General features: G+C 45.0%; 1 protein-coding gene across 1 annotated transcript in view; it reads right to left on the bottom strand.

Moving 5' to 3' along the window:
• Positions 1–17,270, bottom strand: part of LOC119447932 (putative phospholipase B-like 2) — a 39,388-nt gene extending 22,118 nt beyond the window's left edge. The window contains exons 1-4 of the mRNA XM_037711516.2: positions 17,251–17,270; positions 12,542–12,788; positions 5,085–5,182; positions 2,616–2,836 (exon numbers count right to left, since the gene is read on the bottom strand). Of these exons, the coding sequence (XP_037567444.2) occupies positions 2,616–2,836; positions 5,085–5,182; positions 12,542–12,788; positions 17,251–17,270 (586 nt within the window). The remainder of the gene's footprint in view (positions 1–2,615; positions 2,837–5,084; positions 5,183–12,541; positions 12,789–17,250) is intronic.
• Positions 17,271–23,214: the final 5,944 nt, after the last annotated feature.

Below are 23,214 nucleotides of genomic sequence, written 5' to 3'. Positions count from 1 at the left end.
ACCCATTCTGGGGGATTGGCCAAGAATCGGGTAGGTTAAATTAAAGTGTAAAATAAGAAGTCAGAATTTTATAATAGGTAATTAAAATCGAAAAATAGAGATTGGAGAGCCTGCATGATTTTAGGAAAATTAAAATTCTACCAAAACCACAAAAATAAAACAGTTGAAATTCAATTTTGGGAAAAGAAAAGGAGGCGTAAAATTTTGCATTCAGAGTTTCAATCTCATTGATCCTAAAAAAAAAAATCTTGGATGGCAGAGCTAACTTTCCCGTCGCTATGCTCAAATGTGGAAGCGCCAAGAAATTGTCCGTTTTGAACAGTTAAATCTAATTCAAAAAGGTGGAGTCGTGTTTTTGAGATTCATTTTCTTAAGCTAATAAATCGTCGACAAGAAAAAAAAAGGTCTATGGTCTCATAAGGAAGGTGCTGACTTACGCTGGAAACCGCGATGAATCGTTTTTTTTTTGCGATTGGCACGCAGGCTTTGTTCTTCCTAAAGATGATTGAGAGGGCTGTCGTACAGACGAGCCGCAACGGAAAGACGTCATTTTTATATTTCGAGAACTTCCTTCAGAGTCCCAAAAAAAATCTCACAAAATATAACGTCATAAAAAGCACTTCCTCGATGCACGCTCTACAACTTTTCAAATACGACATATGCCCTAAATCGAACATCTAAGATGTTGCATAAATTACCATAATTAATTAGAAAAGTGATGGCACTTTAGAAAAAGCCTGAAAAATAGGATTACGAGCAGTACGGGTCGGCCTCATTTGTCTGAGGTTTACTAGTATATTTTTAAAGTTTGGCATAAGTTACGTCGCACACCCGGTTGGTATATCACGATGATCACGAGGGTCTGACTTGTGCCGAGCTGTTCATAACACTGCGGCAGTCTTCATCGTTGCTTTGGCTCCCGATAAGATGACTCACACGCGTCGAGGATGCTGAGCGCATAGCGATGGTAGTTCAACATGTGCGTAAAAGGAGTTGATAGAAACCACGTGGTTCGCTATTGGTGCGCGAGTAGCTGCGCATGCAAAAGACAATGCATTCTTTCCGATTTCTGCGCTATCTTTGAAGTTTGAAGTTTGAAGTTTATTATGATTTTGACAATACAAGATTGTCATGGCGCCGGAGCAAAAGGCGAGACTATGCACGCCTGACTAGGCTCCTGGCGCCACGAGCACGGCAGATAACAGTGCAAAAATATGGATACAAATGTACACCTAATACAGACATATATACATACTTGTACATATACAAATGATGCAATTAAACATTGAATAGGTCAATACAGTACAATAAGTATAAATAATGCAAATGAAAAAACTAGGTACAGAAAGGCCAAAGCCAAATGGAAAAAAAAGTATTGCAGCACATGACAACATATCAGTTGGAAAGCAGGAAAATCAATTTAAAAAAAAAAAAAACGTGAGTCAATTGTCGAGAAAATACAGTTTCGATTTCATTCTGAATACTGAAATGGTTGAGGAATCTTGCATAATATTAAATAAAGCATGCTCATCATTAAGTAAATTAGGAATTTGCCACACTAAAAGCTGATTGCCGTAATTTGTTCTGGTTTTTACCTTAATAAAGTTCCTAGCTCTTAAGGAATAATTAGTTGTGGTATTAGTGTATGTAGAAAAAAAGTTCTCACGATTACTTATGAATTCTAAAAATGCTTTTTCGGATAATTTTTGCCAGCGGCGAAATCAGGATATGATGGTTGGCTTACAGTTGCAGTCGTTGTAAGCTCTAAATGTAATTATAGAAGCGCTGAGTTACTTCACAGTGACACTGAATCCCCATAACCCTAAAAACCTTTTTTCTGAATGTTTTGCGTCGTGTAAACGTTGATAAATGTTTGTGCTGGTGGGATCAATTTTGATAAGATTTATAATGGCACCGCGCTGCGCGGAGATGGGCAAGTGGCACAATGGTTACGCATACTTAGACAACTCCCGTGGAGTTTCTGCGCGGATTTTTTCTTAAAGTTCGTCACCAATTTCGTGACACTTTCGTTTGTTTAGGCAGCTCTCGGGTACAAAACGCTCGAAGTTTAACAAAAGAAGTTGTCAGGTGAAGTCGAAGCTCACTTAGGAGCGGAATGTAAATCTTTACACATAAACATTTCATTAGCCGCAAGTAGGCACTGAGAAAATCCATGACGAGAGGGTAAGCTGGTGCGTGAATGTCAAGTGGCGCGGGAACCGTTGAGGACGGCTAAACTAAACATCAACACAATAAGTGTAAGAGTTTTGAGAATGTCAAACAATTGTCCCATTTCCTCCCCCCTCTCTCCATTTCTTTTCCTTTATTGAATAGAGCCATGCATCGGAAGACCAAGTTAAAATCAAGTGCCGTGATATCTGACGCGCTCAGAGCCTTCCGATTTTACTGTTGCTAGACCATATTATGTGAGGATTATTTCCTTTCATTGTACTCATTTCTAATCACCCATCGGAGTGAATGGCCAGTATTGGCGATAACGAAAGTTTGCCGTCAAGGCAGCCAGTCAGAAATGGCAAAAAGAATAGAAAATAAAAAAAAATATTGGCATAATCCGCTTTAAACCTTTCCCATTATGTTTGTCCTCGCCTTCTTACCTACACCAGTGAGCTGTGCCGTACGGTGCCAGGGGAAAATGTACTGCTTCTGTATGCGCAGCATTCCCCGGTACAGGAACCAGGCGTCGTGTGCGATGTACATCTCTTCGAAGTCGCCCACCACCTTGACGAGCGCAGAGCAGGCCAGAATCTGAGACATCGAGTTGGAATCCCAGGGTCGATGCAGTGCTCCTTCCAGGTCGAATAGGTCGCCCACGACACTGAAAAAACTAAGGACGTTGGGGAGATAGAAGGAAAGAAAGCGGGGATTTATTTCAAGGAAAGCAGATAGGGCGGGCCCGTGCTGGAGGGTTTTAACCTGCCGTTCTGCACAGGAGGAGAGATAAAAACAAAAACTGAATGAGAGGTGGCGACGGCATACAAGGGGGATGTGTCACGGAAATGATTGTAGTCCTGTGAATACTAGTATTGTACAGACTACCCAAAGAGTCCCCCTACTGCCAGTGGGTTGAACTGTTCGGCTTATTCCACTGGGGAAAATGAACTTCGAAGTATCACGAGATACTTCTCCCTACAGTACTTCCCAGCACACCCGTTCCTTTCATCAATTACTTTGCATTGAGTTTCGCAGCCACAAAGACCACAAAACTGCGGGCATGCCGACGGAAACAGAATTTACTGACCTCTGTAAATTGCGTAATGATGGATAACATTCGGCAAAATGGTATTTGAATATACCTGCTCGGTGTTCCTATAGCGATAACTCAATTAGATAAAGAAACATTTCCGGCTCGTCAACCGGACTGGTGGGCAACCTTGAAATGCATATCTTCTCGCTGACGTCGTTATCATGCACCTTCAGTAGGGAAGCGAACAACTGAAAACATCCCCGACATGCAGCGCAGGAAAGCAGGATCAAGAGAGAACTAGCTAGCCTCATAATGTATTCTTGGGAACTGAAAATATAACTGTCGTTCATTGTTATTATTATTATTATTATTATTATTATTATTATTATTATTATTATTATTATTATTATTGATAAGCATGTCCATAGACGGGCGCCTGCCTCTAGGTGTCTGATTCAAGGCGAGTTTAAATAACTTATACTTTGAAAGCGAGTCTGCCGGAAAGGAAACGGTATTGTTTTTCGCCTACATAATACGGCTGAACTTCGCATATCGTAAAACATTGTGATTAATAGTGTGGAGGTTTGGCTTCCAGATAAGCGAGGGCATATCTAGACAAAATGAAGAAACCAGCCGAAATATCTTATGAATAAGCTATAAATTAATATCAAATACTCCGTTCCTTCCTTTATATAGGACATGGTATAAGTCATTGACATATTTCGCACGAGCGTCATTGTCGACAAAAATATGTCTAAAGAACGGTATTCGTTGATGGAAGGAAAATATCTGAGAGTATTACGTCATTGAACGTAACACTAGCTTCTTGCGCTTTATTCACTAAAGCAAAAATAAGCGAAAAAAAAACAACGATTACGCACACAGAATTTAAGTGAAAAAATACTTCATATTGTTCTATGTCGGTTTCCCTAGGATTTTTTATTGCCGTTTGCTTGCAGCTATGGTCGAAGAATACACAGTGGTCTCAACGACGGCCGAGAACGCGACTATTCCTTGTTCGCAGTTCCCGCCTCTCTCGCTAGGAGCGCAACAGGTCAAGGGACTTCATTTTCTCCCGCGAATACATGCAACTAAATGGTCCTATCTCCACGACCATCCATAAAACAAGTGAAAGTTGCGATAAAGCTTAAATAGTGTAATAAAACAACGAAGTTAATGGACGCTGTTCATGTTGAACGTAAAATGGTTATTTTGTTCTGTTTCAGTGATGAAGTTTACGGTTCAGTTTCAGAAGGTTGTTTACGCGCACTGTTTCGGTAAAGTGGAGCATAAAAAGGCGAACTTCGTCGACAAACATCTCAACAGCGGATGGCATCCTCAAAGTAACAGAAATGTATTTGTCGTCTTGCGGTATATATATATATATATATATATATATATATATATATATATGATGGTGGCGTAGTGGCTTTGGCGTTCGATGTACTGTTAAGTCCAATGGCGTGGGATCAAATCCTGGACGCGGCGGCCACATTTCGATGGGGGCGAAATGCAGAAACACTTGTGCGTATACCGTGCGTGCATTGGGTGCGCGTTAATGTAACCCAGGTTGTCAAAATTAATCCGTTTAACCCCCCCCCCCCCTAGGGCGTACTTCATAATCATATCGTGGTTTTGGCACTTAAAAGCCAAAAATGTAACATATTTATTTGTTGTGTGTGCGTGCGCTTTGCGCTACGATTGTTTCCCTATGAGTTTTCACCTGGCAAGAACTCAGGTCACCCAGTATAGCTGCGCCCAAAGACGTTTTTTTTTTGTTAAATTGTTTGACCTGCGTAGTGACTATATTCTATCCTGTATTGCGACCCATATGGTCAGCAGTTTAGCCCAAGAAAAATAATCATGAAAAAGAACTTACAGTGATCGTGTTACAGTATCCAGCTCGTGCGTGAAGTCCAGCGTTTCGTTCTCGAAGGCATCGTTCAGCCCCGACAGCTGTCTCATAATCAGGTGCGCCTGCGATGGATACGTGAGTGAGCCGGGCGCTTTGTGACCATAATAGAATTTCATTCTTATCGTTATTATTTCAGCATTTCTGGCAATACTAAAGTAATTATCCTTGCCTAAATTAATTTTCGATCGCTTTCATAGCGCGATGCGGTCATAGCGAAATTCAACCAATTTTTCATCCGGAAGCTGGGATTATTTTATGTTTAGCTCATACGTGCCCTTATTCAGCGTTGAGAAAATGAACCAATTCAGCGCGCACAATATTAAACTAAGTTATGCACGCCACTTTTTGTTTATAGAACCAAAAATAGATTGCACTCAAAAAGGGACAGCGGTACAACCAGTAACGAAGGGCAAGTAGAATAAAAATGAAAAAAAAAATCAATGTTTGGGAGTACGGCCCTTGTTTTTACATTTGTTATCTTTGTTTCAGTGCTTCTGTATTTTTGGCGTCGTTTGTTCAGGCCTTCATTACTTAACTGTCAAAAGGCGCCTTGATGACCAAGGGCCAAATTTACGAAGCTTTCCGTTTGGTAAGAGGTGCTTACTCGCTTTAAGTATAACATTGTTGCCGCTAACACTGTTGGTATTTCAGACCAATTCAAACTTTTTAGGCCCGCCGCGGTGGCCTAGTGGCTATGGTGTTGCGCTACTAAGCACGAGGTCGCGAGGTCAAATCCCGGCCGCGGCGGCCGCATTTCGACGGGTAGTGCCGATTGTGTGCCTCATAATCAAATCGTCATTTTGGCACGTAAAAGACACAGAATTCAATTCAAACATTTCAGGTGGGGAACGAATGATTCGCTGAATAAGGAGCCCCTGTAATGGGATGAGCAGAAATTGCAAAAGACAAAACTGGAACAAGGACTACAGGCCCGCGCTACCCCTCATTATGGGTGACAAATGAAACAGGCTTAATTACACACAGAGCCATAATATTATATCCTTCCTAGGATAAACTAACTTCTTTCACTAGGACGGAGTTGAAAGACAGCGTTACTTTTAACTCCTGTTGCGATGGCCTAGTCGTAGATGAATTAAAACTATGTAGAACTATGAGTACTAACAAATAGCGATAATTATATTATCTCATAGTACATGCATCTGTCAGCCCTAAACTCAGTGACTGAGTTAGTGAAAATCCTTTATTGTTAGAAATGCAGGCGGGGTCGATTAGTTCATATAACAGCTACTTAATCTATTCCGAGATATAATCGCAGCAAAAAGCACGTTGGTAGGCTGTATACGGAGATGGACATACTTTTTTTTTATGGCGGAGTCCACCATTGCTGATTTGAATGCGAGCTTGTATGTAAAACAAGTTAAGAGATACAAAACAAGTTAGGATTCACAGAAAGCAGGTGCGCTGAAAATGACCATACATTGTGGGTAAGTGAAAAGCCCAGATACTTTTTTCCTCATTTTTTTCTAAAATATAGGAAAGGTTGTGCAGCTTATATACGAGACATGCTCCATACTTATTTGCTACACATCCCATCTCCATTAAACATGGCATCCTACCGTCCCATCGCTCTCGCTGCACGACATTCATAGCTATTTGGAGGATAGCTTCTTCTGCGTGCTTACCGAGAATGGAATGACATCCCACCTTCTATAACCAGCAAAGGTGTGCCGCAAAGCGGAGTGTTAAGCCCCCACGTTCTTCAACGTAGCACTGTTAGGCCTTGTTGGCTGATTCTCAAGGACGGTCCAGACATCCATCTATGCAGATGATATCTACATCTGGGCGTCCGGCTCGACACGTCCGCAGATATAAGCGAGACTGCAGAAGGCGGTCACACAAAGGCCTTCTCAGCTGCATATGAAAGGCCTAGAACTATCCTCAGAAAAGTGCCGATTAGTCTCATTTACACTCAAAACAATGACTTCATATACTATGCGCATAAATGAATAAGTAATGGCTCATGAAACAAAGCACCGTTTCCTGGGAGTCATCATCGACCGTGATTTGTCTTGGACGCCACGCATTTTATATTTGAGAAGAGGTTGACAGTAATAGCCCATGTATTCTACATTTTGGGCGGAAAGTCTTGGGCGCATCTGTGCAATCGATGCGACAGCTATACCATGCATTATTTATGGACCTCCTAAGATGCAGCTTGCCCGTGCTTGGTAGCACCAGTAAAACAAACCTTCGCACACTCCAGCGTATACAAGCCCAAGTTCCACGGGCGTGCCTCGTCCTCCCCAAGTGTCCACCCATATCAGCCACAATCGCCATAGCGCATTACCTCTATGGCGGTGGACGCCAAGACCTCCAAGAGAGAGTCGGAGTGGCTCGGAGAGCTCCAGACCGTATTCGATCGCACGGATGGAACCAGTCGAACGCATTTTGAACGCTCCGTTTAAACCAGCCGAATACGGAGTCGCGTGACAGAGCGCTCTAGAGCACTCGATAACGACCAGCCGAAGATAACATTAGAATCAGTAATGGCCATTGCAAAATATACAGGGTGTTAATTTTTAAGTTTTACGGAATTTTTAGAAATAGCTTGTGCCAAGTAGCATAATTCTTATTGAGCTGGGCTATTCGATGAGGCGGACATTAGTAGCACGAGAAATCGAAACACGTATTTAACTTATTGAGAAAAGTTCACTAATTAACTTCTTAGTTAATTACTTTACGACACATACTGCAATTTACAAATTGTAGTCGGTGAGCTTGTCAGGCGTAGCCACTTGGAATGAATTTCCAGAATGACACCAGTTTGGAAATATGCGCCGTCAAACTCGCCGTAAAAATGCATTGTTGTTCCACTTACTTTTTTACCAAAATGCTGTTTTATACATGGAAGCACAAAAGTATCTGGAACGCCCATGTATTTCGTTCCACACTTTGGGAAATAATACCTAGAAACTGGTGTCAGCCTGGAAATTCACCTGAATTTGTAACAGTGGTCTAATTCAGACTACAAATTTTCACATGGACTACTCTATGTTTTGAAAACGGCCAGTGAGCGACTTCACGTCACAGTTTCATGTAATTACACACTTTCATGTAATTTGACAGACGTGATCAGGCTTTGATTTTTCATGTTAGCGTTTAAATTTATGCTGATGGTACATGCAGCGATCGCTGATCTTTACAGTTGACTTTGTCGACCTACAGTCACTCGGTTTCGATGGCTGACATATTATCAAGTGACTGGCTTTTGCTCCTGAGTGTCATCTTTCGTCACATTCGCTACAGGGGATGTCGCAAGAGGCATTTGCGATGCCGTCGAAGTTACCTTTCATATATTTTTTGCCTACTAAGCTTGGACGTGTTAAAGCCAAACTGCGAAGTTTCAAACCTACTGTTGCCATTTAGGGCTAGTATCACAAACCCGGGTTTAAACATACAACGAGACTGCATACGTCATTGTTACCACAATTTCAGCCCCATCCATTTGGCTCTATTCTAAATTTTCTACGGCAAATATTGGTGGCGGCAGGGAACAAAATATTATAAAGTCATACCTTATCTATTTATGTTGGATTTTTCAGGGGCGTTTTAGCTAACAAGAAAACATTGTTGCTTAAGTGTTTTTTTTTCTTTCTGTATCACCAAGAGTTCTCGCAGGAGTTGAATCATGTCTTTTTTGTTCAATGATGGAAACTATTTCTGTATATTCAAGTTTCTTAGTGACTGCAGACTTGTTTTTTAATTATGTGTGATTTCTTTTGGATTTACGGACGTAAGAAAGTGTTCATGTACTCCCTCTCGGTCTCCACCTTCACCGAACAGTTGCAGTTTGGCCACCACTGTTTCAGCACTGACGTGAGAGACTCGAATTTGGGAATTAGCAGAAAGTCTAAATTAAGGTCACCTTAAGAAAGTTCTGACCAAACTTCGCTTTCGTCCACTTGTACCAGCATTTGACGGTCGCCTGCTAACGCCCTCGATAATAACAGCTGCAAACGCAGTCTTGCAAACGTGCGACGCTACTTTAATGCGTCGACTGAAAACAAAGAACCGCAGTGCAACGCGATATCCTGTTTCTATTTCCGCTCTGGTAGTTGAGGCAATTGAGAGTCGACCGGAATGGTTTGGGCAGGATGTTTCGGGAGAGGCGATATACAGCAAAGCGCAGGAACGAGGAGGCTGCTGTCGCAACGCGCATGTGCCGACAGCTGTGGCATTGGCCGGCTGAAATGTTACCGTGCGCATGTTGCATATATGTACGATCAACTCTAGCTGCGCGTGGTTTAACAAAAAAAAAAGAAATACATCAGAAGGAGTTATAGGAAAGCTGTAGTAGAATATCTGCGAGCAGCGTAATAACCATATACGAATGAAGATGGCAATAAAATGGGTGCCATCTCATCCTGCGGTGACCTGGAACTTGCCACTCCAGCACAGACGGCCCTTTATCTGTTGAACGCTTTGAACGAAAAAATGAATATTAGGAAAATACATGAGCGGGGGATACGTAGCGACCTCGAGAGGTTTGCCGTGATATTTGTAGCCAGGGAGAATGACGATTGCAGGCTGGCCGACTTGGGCTAGTTGGTAATACTTATATGGTGATTACATTGAAAGCCTACAACAAAAGATGAAATAAAAGAAGCATGACGAGCAGTCACAACGACATACTACGCTGAGCTCAAAACCGAAGCACAAGGTCTCCAAGTAACTTGACCGCTTTTCAGCGGCGAACAAATGTATCGCTTGGCGCAGGACGCGCCTGCATGCATGTATCGGAAGTTTCTCGAATGTTATCGATGCTTCTATCCGTTGTCTGTTGTCACCGACGCTTATGTAATCTTATTGTATGAGCGACGCGATAATTTATCCTTTTTTAATTCACTTAGTAGGTACAAGTAATTTCCCCTATGTTTTCCTTGGTGTTATTGTTTGTTGGCTTGTTATGATATGATTAATAAAGATCGAGCTGCTTGGTTGCGTTTCTTCTCGTTCATTACATATAAGCCGGTATGTCTTGGCTGATATGTGGTATGACTCAATGTGTAATTTTGAATAGGCAAAGCGACATACTTAGACAAAACGGTAATAAGACTCACAGTCATCATTGACCTAAAGATTAGAAAAGGCATTATATGCGGATATAGGCGACAGAACCAACGGAAATTTAAAAAATCTGGAGAAAAAGAGCAGGATGAGCACGATAAAGAAGGGGCAAGGGAGAAAAAAAGAGAACCCTGAGTCGTACATGATAATAATGCCATAAGTGAACTTTCAGCTACAGGAAGCGACCGAAAAGGTCGACTATTCCGAGAATAACAGAATGGCTTTAGATAAAGGCCGCCGACTAGATGATCTGTATAAACCAGTTTTTAATATAGCTGAAAATGGGATGCAACCTCTGTGTATATCTTGTTGTTGGGCTGATTGGTGTGCCACATAAACGTTGATGCTTTTTAGCTCCACAAAAGACGAAAACTGACAGAGAAACGATAAAACACTCGTACTGTTTCTTCTCTCCGGGTTTCGTGTTTTGTTGTGCTAAAAAGATGGACGTAACCCTGTGTATTGTCTTCATTGATATTGAATATGCATACAAGAACGCGAACCACTCGCTTTTCTCACATATTTTAGAACACGAATGTGTGACTACTTGAAATGTCTATATGCAAACAGGTTAAATGAGAACACCATAGAGGTTATTTGGGCCCAGATGATGAGTGTGGAGGGCGTAAATATAAAACGCAGGCTTCGGCAAGGATGAAAACTGCCACCACTGCTGTTAGTTGAGGTAGCAAGTAATATTGGGTCACAAGCGAAAATTGGGGCTCGTATCATCATACATTCCAGCATCATAAATTGCATTCGTACTCATGATTTCGCTACGTAGACGTCTCACACTACATTCCGTGACTTGATATTAATATTTTCCGTGGAACTTGTCAGGGATGTAGTGAAAAAAAAAAACGTTGCAGTCTCCCCCGAATGTCGAAGCATCGATTGCGACAGCAAATTAGTAGACAGTTATAGGAAGTAAGGATAGCGGTTTTATCGGCCGTTTAAACTTGCAAACATTCGCTTACTAATTAAATTAACAAGCACGGTGTCACGCGCGCACAGGTAAACATAAGCACATCTCGCTCGCTGACCGTGGAAACTCGCTGTCAAAACGCTGCAGTCAGGAAGGGCGGCAGCAGCAGCAAGCGCATTGCCCTTGTGCTGTCTTTCGCTTCAACACGAACTAATCGTCGAAATCAAAGCGCATACGAAGCTACCGGCACTGGGCATACTTTGCCCACATCGCCGATCGCTTTGAAGATGCGGCCATCGCGGGCGCGCACTTTGTGCACGTCGCAGATCGCTGTGAAGATACGGCGCCCGCGCGGCCGCGCCGTAAGCAGCAGCCGCCGCCGCAGGAGTAGAACGCCCCCCCCCCCTTCTCCCTGGCATCCCCCCGTGCCTACCAAAGACGGCGTGCTTCCGCCCCACCTTTCTACCTCGCGCGCGCGAGCTTGACCATCGTCGAATGACCCTCGTAAGTTTTCAGTGGCACATACAGCGTACAGCACGCCGCGACGATGTTATCGTGTTTGGAGTTTATACGGAACATCACGGTGACGGCGACGGCAGAAATGCGCTTGGAGTGCCCATATAATTGCTATCGCAATAAAATGTAAAAATGTAAAAATTACATGACATTAATGTCGTTACGCTTGTGGTGGGTAAACACAAACATTGCATGAAATTGCACGTTGCATAGTATGAAACTAAACACAATAATACGCATCGCCATTAGTTGTGTAGCCTTTAATTAACCACTTCGCTAAAGCTTCACTTCAAATATATTATAATATGGTGCATTGCGTTTGCATACTCTTTTTACAACTCCAATGGGAATGCTTTACTTTTTGAGGCTACAGCTGGGCGCTTGAGGACTAAATGCTACAGGCAGATGTCCGATAGTCGTACGATAATTGCTGCTGCTTCATGCAATCCAGCCAGATGATGGATCATATATATTTGTATATAAAGTGTAGTTGCCTTCTGTTCCAATTGTACTAGGATAACGTCGAAAATGTATTGGGGACCCAATTCACAAAACTTCTCGTTCGTAAGCGAACTATGCCATTGACCGGCCATCTTCGCTAATAAAATCAAGATTGCCTGGAATATTTTCCTTACGAACCATTCTAGCGTAAGAGCTTTTTGCGAGTACGGACCCTACGATTCTAAAGCCGCAATGATGGCATAACATACACAGCCTATTGATAAGGGGAAAAAAGCAGGATAGTGGGTGAAGGAGGGTGACTGAATATATGCGTAAGGGCATAAATAACCTAGACAAAAATTTCCCCTTTATGGCACAGTGACATGTCTCATCTTCCACAATCAAAGGGCCAGCATCTGTCTGTCTGTATGTCTGTCTGGACTTTTCATACCATGTTCCAGAAAGGGTCGCTGTACTTGAACTTGTGCTGTTGCTTGCGAGTGTACACGAGGTTCTTGGTTAGGAAGTCTTCGAGCCTGCTGCAATACTCGGTTTGGTTGTCGCAGTAGGGTGAGAGCAGGTTCGCCCACTGGTTCTCCATCAGCTGCCTTGTCAGGTAGGCCTCCAGGGCCCCAGCCGCGTACGCCTGCTTCTCATCGTCCACGTGTGGGTTGGATTCGATCTGGAGGTACGACCACCTGCCGCGAATGGGGTGCGTGAAAAAAAAAAGAACGACAGTGGCGAGTTTGGCTCAGTCGCGATATTCCACCTTGCATTTTTGAAGACAAGATCTTCTAGATTAAATTATGGGGTTTTACGTCCCCAAACCACGATCTGATTATGAGGCACGCCGTAGTGGGGGACTCCAGATTAATTTTTACCACGTCGGGTTCTTTAACGTGCACCTAAATCTAAGTACACGGATGTTTTTTTTTTCATTTCGCCCCCATCGTAATGCGGCCGCCGTGGCCGGGATTTAATGCCGTCCATAGCCACTAACACCATAGCCACTAAGCAACCCCGGCGGGTCCAAGATCTTCCAGGCCGACTTCAGACGGATTTGGCGTATCTGAGATCTTGGTATCTTGCAACCACTTCTAGAAAAATAAAACGACCAGTTAGGTGACTTGTAGATGATGTATGGACATGACAATGGTATTAAATGATACCTCGTCCTGCCGAAAATACGTAGCAATAGTCAGTAACTGAAGACAAAATAAAAAGCGAGCGTAAGTAGCCGTAAACAGGGTGGTATGGAGTTTATGTGCGCTGTCGCCCTCTGCCGTGCCGCCGCCAAGTGCCACCTCACCTAATTACCACGCCCTCAGCCAGATGGCGTGCAGTGCCCGAGGTCGAATCTGCACGATAACACAAAGGGCAGTGCCTTGCTATTTGAGGCTCGAGCCGGTTGCCTAAGGGCCAAAACGTACCGAAGCAAATATTCGGAACTAGATGAGGCATGTGTATGCTGCAGCAAAGATCCAGAGGCCACTCAACACATCCTAATGGAATGCGAAGGGATTCACCCAGTGAGAACAGTAGGTAATGTACACCTCCCAGAAGCACTTGGATTTCGAGTGGACGGAAGCATCAACCGGTCAGCAGTCGAGTTAAGCAAGAGACGTTCAGAGTGCTGGGGGGGGGGGGGGAAGCAGGGAAGAGATTGATGCGACCTGATTTGATCTCTAAGTCATAGGTAGAGTACAAGGTCGATATTGAAGAAAAAAAGATTAATGAAGTGTATACGAAAATGCTAGATGAAAACTTGTATAGCGTACCTGATTATATGAAGCAGGCTATAGGTTACTATTTGTTACCGCCCCATTTCAAAGGGGTGACCATTAAATCATCATCATTATCATCGTAGGGCGCCCGCATCGAGGCACCCTAGAGTTCAGGAGGGAGAAGAGATGTGCCGGTGAAGAGTGCCTGACTGGGCATGCGCGCTGTCCTCCTTGAGAGCGCGCGGAGGCAAAAGCGGCGCGCCGGGTTCAGGCAGTTTTAGAATTGGAGACCGATGACTCTGGGCCCCCAAGCCGATTTGCGTTAGTTGCTTTTGGGTTTAGAGGAGCAGCAGAGTTTGAGAATTGGGTCAAACGCAGACAGCGTTGGGTCGAGCGCTGGTGACGCCGCAGTGGGGAAAATAAAAAGGTGCTTGAAATCAACGAAGAAAAGCTTTTCTTGCACGTGAAAACGAACAGAACGCATATTTGAGCAAAAAGAGCGAACAATAAAATGTCATAAACGAGATTGCTTTGCTAGTACTACGAATTAAGTAAACTATTTTAAATCAAGCAAAGCCAATCGCAGCCAAGTGCTCTTAAATGGTGTTTTTTTGTGATTCACTTCAAAACGGCGAGTTCACCTGTTTAATATGGCAAAAATCAGTCGAAGAACAGCGAGTGTGCTCTGCGATCATCTGCTGTACGCTGATTTGAGTTGGGCTGACATCGAAGATCTATTTCTACCATTGCCAGAAACGATTTACCGACGACATGGTCGGCGGCAGTATACGTCTCGCAAAGGTATTGACCGCAGCGAAAATGTTTTCTTTGCACCCTCTGCAAAATTTTTCGCAACATGTGGCCACAGTTCAACGCCTTGAAAGGGGTTTGTTGCGAGCACTTCTCGCAATATACAGATCTGTTCAGATGTGTAGTGCGAGCGCGCGTACGTAGCTCTCGGAGCAGTCATGCTTACCGCCTGAGAGATAACGGCTTAGGATGGCTGCGGCTCGTACGGCTCTCCTGGCTATCTCGCGATTTCTCGTCACCGCGAGGGTGACCCAAGACGGCTAGGGGGCCCAGGCTAGTTTTCGATTTTTGAGGCTTGGGTTAATGCGAACGCAAGAACCCAAGACGGGCTTGGGTTCTGCGCATGCGCACTTGCGGCCCGCAATTCTCTTGGGTAACCAAGCCGCTTGGGTCCCCAATTCTAAAGCTCTCTAATCTCTACTCAGTGGCCGACCTTGAAGAAGCCCTAGTGCGGCGCGGTATCTTAAAGTTTGTGAAGGGCAAGTTTTATACCGGGTGTTCAAAATTAAGCTTTACGGAATTTTTAAAATTCGCCTATGGCAGGTGAGTGAGTGAGTGAAATAACTTTATTTAGGTCCAGAGAAGGCACAGGGGAGACCCCGTGTCACCCGGCTATAGTCCTCACGTAGGGACCGCCAAGCCGAGCTTGACGGCCCGATCGCGGGCACTCTGGACGGCCAGGGTTTGGTCGTTGATCACGGGGCTGCCCAAAAGCGCAGCCCACCTATCCTCGCTGAAGATGGAGCCGATGGCTTCACACTTCCACAACACATGGTTCAATGTTGCTGTTAGTCCACAGGCAGCGCAGTCCGCACTGGGATACCTTTCAGGGTATATAGCGTGAAGAACCGCAAGGTTAAGATCCGCACGAGCTTGTCAAAGATGAAGGGTCACCGCCCGCGCCCTGCATAAGGCACGGTGCGGGAGGGGGAATACCCGTCTTGACAGATAGTAATGCTTGGTGATCTCATTATACGTGAGCAATGGTTCCCCGCGGGGTAGAGGGACTGCGGAGGCGGCGCGGTCAGTGAGTCCTCGCGCGGCCTCGTGCGCGCTCTCGTTAGGGTTAGAGGGAGAGCCCTCAGTGGACCCCAAGTGAGCGGGAAACCAAATGAGAGAATGAGGAGAGATACTTTTCAAGAGAGAGAGAGCAATGAGAGGAAAGGCAGGGAGGTCAACCAGAAGAGCGTCCGGTTTGCTTTACCTGCACTAGGGGTAAGGGAAAGGGGGAATAGAAAGAGTAAAAGCTTTGGAGAAGGCGAAGGGCCTGAGGGGAATCCATCCCGGTTTGGTAGGCCTTAATGGCCGCTTTGTAATCGCTATATATTGCCTCTCTGCGACCACCGAGCACAGCCAGCGCGATTGCAACCTGTTCGGCTACCAAGGGCTTCGAAGTGCGTACTGTAGCGCAGCAAGTGATCCTGGAATTAGAGTCGACGATGGAGACGGCGAACGCCTCTTGTTGGACATATGCCGCGGCATCCACGAAGCTTGCCTCAATGTGGTTGTTACGGACATGTTCGAGTAGAGCTCTACCCCTGGTCCGACATCTGCCGACGTTGTGTGCGGGGTGCATATTGCGGGGAATGGGCGCGGTGTGCAGTTGAGATCTGATGTCGCTGGGAATCCGCAGGGCGTCGGGGCACTGGTCGGTTGCCTATGACAGGTTGCGTAATTTTTATCGTTGAGCTGTGCTATTCCATGAGGCGGATATTAGTAGCACGAGAAATCGAAACACGTATTCAACTAATTAACAAACATTCACTAATTATCTTCTTAGTTAATTACTTTACTACACATATTGGAATTTACGAATTGTAGCCGGTGAGCTTCTTAGGCGTATCCACTTGGAATGAATTTCTAGAATTGCGGATTGGCTGCTCTCTTCCTCCCGTTTTCAAAAAATTGGATACTGGCACTTCGTGATGTCGCAACAACTGAACGGAACGCGTTTCGAACAAAGATCTCCGATCGCATCCCTGGTCTCGGTGGATCATACCCTCATATGCAACGCGGGTATGAGCCACACGTGATTTCTTTACCTTCTTTCTTTCTTTTTCTCTCTCTTTCTTTATTTCTTTGCTTCCTTACTTCTTTCTTTCTTTCTTTCTTGTCTCTAACTCATACTCGCATATCCGATGCACCACGTGATTTTATTATCGTTAATCGTGACGTAACTGACGCGCATGTGATGTTATTATTCGATAGCAATAACACCCTTGCAGACCCCTTGCAAAAACGCGTCAACGCTGTGCGCCGCCGGCAACACTGTGCAGCGCCTCTCCTGGTAAAGGAAAAAACTACAAAAACGTCCTTCGCCCGGCTCCGCTCCGCGTTTGAAGGAAGGATGGCGGTTGGGCGTCTCACGCGATTGTTTTCCCTACCACCGGCTGGGAAAGTAATCTTTCTTGCGTACCACCACTAAACGAAGAGAGGCTCGTAGAGTTTTACCGCAGCAGGTCTACTACAGAGCGCTGCTATGACCGAAGCTATAACTTCACCGTGGAATCGTACGTGATCCCGTCGACGGTGAAGACTAACAGCTCCATGCAAAGGTACTGCTTTTTCTTTGTCTTTACGGCTGCTTTTCAGCAAACGCTGTAGCTGCAGTAATGCTTACACATACGTAAACTGGTACTGGTTCATTGTCTAACAGCATTACAAGCGACATGCATTGCAGAATGAAACAGAACGACACGCCACTGTGGCTACATTTTAGTTTTCTGTTATTTAATGGGGTGTTGTAAAGCTGCAGTAATCTTTTGCGCGCGTTGGACGAGACCAGTAGATATGAGCAGCAGATAAACAAAAGCCGCGGAACGGTATTTGCTCGCCTCAGCAAGCGCTGCAAGTAAATTCCCGGCGTGTTACAGAGGGCAATACGCTTGTTCAGAACGCGCGAGCCGCGCGCTCCTTACGCAAAACGTGTTCCGAGCAGCTCGGGCGAAATGCGATAACAGTTTGTTCAAAATATGTTATGTGTACGTATGCGCGGTTATGCTTACGAGATGGCTTGTCCCGTTCTGCGGATCGCCGTCTACTTTCGTAGCTGCTGTCGCCGTAAGGAGCTAGTTCTAGACAAGAAAATTGGCCACGGTACCTACGCGTGGAGCGGCAAGCACTAAAGAGGGGCGTCTTACGTAGCTCTGGTGGTGGGGGTGGTGGCAGTTACGCAGACTAATGAGAGATAAGGGACGAGTGCGAATAAGGCGATAGGGTGAAATACAAAGATGAAACGTTAGAAAAACACCTTCATTTAAAACTTTGTAAGGGAGTGTGCCGGGACGCATTAGAACATCCCTAGTCTTCCATACATTCAGTGAAAATGCCCAGTTGTCTCTCGTAGCATTTCTAAGTTGCCAGAAATCACCGCTAAAGTCATGCTCGTGTGTGCTACCTCTGGTAGATGAGATTGTGATTCGTGTACACCTCTTTTCAGCGATGGGCTTGTCTTCATTAGGGCACAGTGCTACTGCAGCAAAAAGAAGACTGCATCGCCTTATACAATCCAGGCAGCTATTGATCAACATGGGCAAGTTGTTGGCGGTAACTGCGAATGCCCTGCTGGGCAAGTTGCATGCAACCACTTGAGTATGCTCCGCACGGTTGCCCTGTTGCAATCCAAAGGCTTTTCGGAAGCACCGCAGCATTTGACGTGCACAGATTTGCCACAGCAATGGAGGGTGCCACGTGGCAATGCCATCAAGGGGAGCTCTATACAAGGAATTGATTGGAGGAGCGTGAGGGAAGGTGGTGTGAGCATCCAAAAGCTTGCAAGGCCAACAGAGCGGTGCCTGAAACCACGCACTGAAGAACAGCAATCAGCTACGAAATATAAACTTTGCCGAAGGATGCTTCCAAGAGACGCAAATAACACATTTGCTCGAGGGCTGCTGCTTACATCAGGGCAACCGTCTAAAGAGACAAAATATGGCCTGGCCCCAGCTTCATCGCCGCTTGCATATCAGCAGGCACTGCTGCCTCATGGATTTAGTGCCCGGCTGTCGGGCATTACGCCAGTGTCGCTTGCCTGTGCCCAGCTGGTGCCGGCTGCGGACCTGTTCAAGAATGTTGAGCCTTGGCTGCCCGTTGCTCACCAAAGCAGCACTGAAATTCTTGAGGTATGTCAACATAATCTACCCATCAAGCCACAATGCTTTCACAGAGGCGCTTCTGTGTTACGCTGCGCCCGAGGCCATGTGTCTCCTACACCCAATATTTGACAGCATCTTGTAGAAGCCCAGCACGTAAATTCAGTGTTTTATGCCCTGCTTACCACCAGAGAAAATGTGAAAGGACATGCAATAAGGGATGCTACCTTGCACGGAGCGATTGCCCACATCAATTTTCTTACAAGCATGCTTGTTACCACTATTCTGTTTTCTCCTTTTTTGCAGAAGGTGCGAACAACCCGGCAGTCGTCCTTGGCACTTGAGCGTGACACACGGCAGCAGTCGCATAGTGCAACATGGCCCAAGGAGCGGGCCCTCAGACTCACAGCTTCCAACTTTGGTGTTGTGCTTGCGAGGCAGCACTGGTCGTCGAAAGGCCTACAAGCAATGACAGCTGGCAGAGACCTTTCAAGGGTGGCTCCTATAAGGTGCACAAGCTGCTTGAAATCGTTTGTTTACAAAAAGAACATACTTGCTGAATTACATAGTTTTACCATGGTCCCTCAATACTTTTCTGGTCACGAAACTCCGCCGTCACTCTATGGGAGAGCTTGATATGTCGCATGAAGCCGCCGCGCTGCGGCGCCACCGCAGCTGAGAGGCCACCTTTCTCCGTGTTAAACCCGGAGAGACTGCAGATGCAGCCGGCATTTTAGGCAAGATCCGAATTCTGCCATTCTACAATTGAAATGGCACGTTCGCCTCACGATGCCGTTCAGGTGTTGTGTGCCGGGGGGCCGTTCCGGCTACAAAGGCATTATACTGAAAGGTATCGCTATTTTCCATGCCGAGTGTTCGTGAGCACTTCGAGAATTGGAATCGAGCCATACCACGGCAAGAAACGGACGATTTCAGCTTCGAATCCAAGCATGTGCATGTGTGCGCGAAGCACTTTGATCCATCATCCATCTCCGTACTCGTTGCCGAGGGACAAGCCGCGCCTCAGGCCTACTGCCATTCCTTGTGTTTTACGACGGTGTGTGTGTGTGTGTGTGTGTGTGGTGTGTGTGTGTGTGTGTGTGTGTGTGTGTGTGTGTGTGTGTGTGTGTGTGTGTGTGTGTGTGTGTGCGTATGTACGTGATTCTCAGTAGCCTGTTCTGTTTACAAGATTTGTTTCATTTATGGATTGCAAATAAAATCGATGCGTATTAGTACCTCCATGAGAACATAGGCACATATAGAAACGTTGTTCAGGTTTGCTTAAGGTTGCTACTTCAGCGCTGCGCGGCTCACAAAAGGGCCATGCCACAGAAGTAATTTTGTTTCCTGACACAAAGTAGGCTTCCAGCCGTGATGAATGGGACGTTAGGAACTTAGTGCAACAGGAAAAACAAGATGCCAGTTTTCAGATCATTTTTGAGCTATACACTATAGCAGTGCTGAGTGAAAGCGAAAATTAAGTGTTATTTGTCATAATTTTCGCGAGTTACGACGGCTACGTTTGCTTCAAAGAACGCTCGCGATTCAAATACTATTATGCGTCGCAGTTCGCCGAGGAGGTATGGTAATGAGTGCAACGTCGTCACTCTGCTTGTGCCAGTCAGAGATGAATAAGCAGAGTGCTGAGTCAGTCGGGCATAATAATCCGTTTGGGTTTCATAGGGTATATTGACAACGAAAATCGCGTTTGAAAACTTTGTCGCACATTTGGAACTAGCAAAGCTTGCGATACATGAAAATGACAATACTTCCCTTCAAGCAAGCGTTTCATTCACGGCTACGATCTGCCGATGTACCTGTTCCAAGCTAATTCTGACGTCATAGAAGATTTTGTTAGGTGCGATTAGAATCTGTCACCATCGCCTGAACGGCTCGAGTGCAATCGGAACCCAGGTGAAAATATTGCTACTGGTTTCCAAGTGGTACTATTGGTTTTCAAGTGGTACTACTGGTTTCCAAGTGGTCTGATGTGGTACTTCAGTAACAGCACATGACCTTGAGCTCAGGTTGTCGTTTACTAGCAACGCCACGCCACTAATGTCTTATTCTTTGTACAGCGCATAAAAGTAGCTTAAAAGTTGTTAGCCGAAGCCGGTTGGGTCAACTAACGACAGATTGCTCAGTAAGAAGAATTCTATGCGCGCCGTCTGCTGACACACGGAGCCGCCAGCGGACTTTGAGATTGTTTATTTTTTGTACGCGCCTTGATAAAGATTAGAAAACACACTCAGATGTTCAAGTTTGGATACTGTAACTGCTACGACAAAATAGAATAGGTGGCCTTTCTTTTACTATGGCGCCCCTAGCGGCAGGCACTGGCTCTATATCAAACCGAGGCGGGAGTTTCGTGACCAGAAAAAGCTATTAAGGGACTATGGTTTTACAATTACAGCATGTTAAAAGCTGTTGCAGGCAGCTTTTGATCATTCCGGAAGCACATATATTAATCTTTTAAAGGAACACTAAGAGAAAATATGTCCACCTGGATCAATTGATTTTTCATCTAAAAGTACATCACTGTGTTCTGCGTGCCAATATATAACTTTTTTTGCTTAGAAAATTGACGCTGAAGCTCCCAGAGCTGCTAATCAATTTTAACTTCTCGTGCTAAAATTGACGTGTTGCAGTAATCTTATGTTCTACCCCTATGCCTTTATGAATCGGACAGTGCTGATGACAAATGAGGTACCATAGTCCACATCAGGTGGTGCCACTGAAACCAACCAAATTCGCAGTTTTCTTGCTTACAAAAGCTTTGTTCTTGCAACGAACGATGAATTGGTTACTACAGAAGCTTAATCTGTCAATCTAGCTCGACATGTTTTTCTTCAGTGTCCCTTCAAAGATTGCCTGGTGCCTGTAGCATAGTTGAAGATGTTTCCCCAACTGCCTCACTTAGTAATTGACTCGTTTTACAAAAACCAATACGGTAAGGATGCATATTTGCAGCATTTTTCCCCCATTCTTTTTCTTCAATATATTCAACATTGTGTACTTTTAACCTCCCGCATAAGTGGAAGTAGGCACAAGCATTTTGGAGCCGCTCGGGGAGAAGCAATACGACTGTTTTGGATTAGCAGCATTGAAATTTAGAGCATTGCAATTGTATTTCGAGCTGATTTGAGGGTTGAACATCTTTGTCATTGTGATTTTTACTTTTGTTGTGCACGAAAAGCCACTGTGTAAATATTTTATTTAGTATTCAATACCTTGCATGGCTTAGTGTGACAGCAGCTTAGATGAAAAAACATGCTCCACGTCATCAAAACATAGCAGCGGAGCTGAGTGACAACTCGACAAAGGTAGAAGAAGCATGCTTTAACCTGCCTAGATACCGTAGGCAAGGCAAATACATGTTAAACTCTTAAAAACAACAGCTAGGCACATGGACAGCGTATTGGCACAAAGGGTGCCACACTTCCGTTCCTGCTCCCTGCATAACTATTGGGCTCGTGTATGGTGCTAGGCTAGTTGCACATGGGATATGCATAATTGCATGTGTATATTTGTGGCTGCCGAGGGCATGCCATTTGCTTCAAATTAGACACGGCACAATTCCATTTGCTGTTACCAATTTGTATGCACGTACGGTATCTCCAACGAGCCCACGGCTGCAAAGCGCTACGAGGAGGTGCTTCAGACCATGGGTCACGACGTGACCGTTGTACACTGCGGCCTGCTGGTCAACCCCGCCTTCCCTTGGCTCGGAGCATCACCTGACAGGCTCGTGTTTGACGTGTTTGATCCAGCAGAAGCCTCATATGGGGTACTCGAAATTAAGTGCCCGTATAGCCTCCGTGAAAAGAAGGGAGAGGAACTTGCCACTGCCACATTCGGTAGCGAGCTGAACGAGAGTGGCCCAAGGCTGAAAAGGGAGGACTACTATTATGCACCATTAGTAGGCCAAATGGGGGTTTCTGGACTGAGCTGGGGGGACTTCGTTGTGTACGGAAAAAATTTCATTTTAATTGAACGAATTCGGCTGGACAATGCTAAATGGGATGAAATGAAAGACCAGCTAATTTACTTTTATTTAATAAACTGCTGCCATTTATGGAAAGTGGCGAGCACGATTCTGCTGCTTAGCACGTATGCACTGAGTAAGACTGACACTTCAATGAGCTGTGCTCATTGGCTTCCTAGTGTTATTTATTTCAAAATGAATAAAATGCAGAAAAATACCATTTATGCTATTATAGTCCTGTACAAACTACAAACTGTTAGTGGAGGTCGCCGTCGTCAAGGCACTGAGCAAGTGAAGTGGACTGGACGAGTGAAGTGGAGGAGTGGACTGGCCATGCTTGGTGTCATTCATGACGTGCACTGTGCAAGTGCACTGGACCTAGCCGACTTCGGTATCGTGAATTATAGGTGACTGGAAGTTGCTCAAGATGGCACAGATTGTCCACATTTGATTAGCCATTGGTGCCAGTGAAATTGGAATGGGGCGATCAAATAAGTGAAAGCATTTAATTCTT

This window comes from Dermacentor silvarum, chromosome 1, assembly GCF_013339745.2.
Source record: "Dermacentor silvarum isolate Dsil-2018 chromosome 1, BIME_Dsil_1.4, whole genome shotgun sequence".
Taxonomy (NCBI): Eukaryota; Metazoa; Arthropoda; class Arachnida; order Ixodida; family Ixodidae; genus Dermacentor; species Dermacentor silvarum.
The sequence above is the reverse complement of the archived record's forward strand: the minus strand, read 5'-3'. Positions and strand labels throughout refer to the sequence as shown.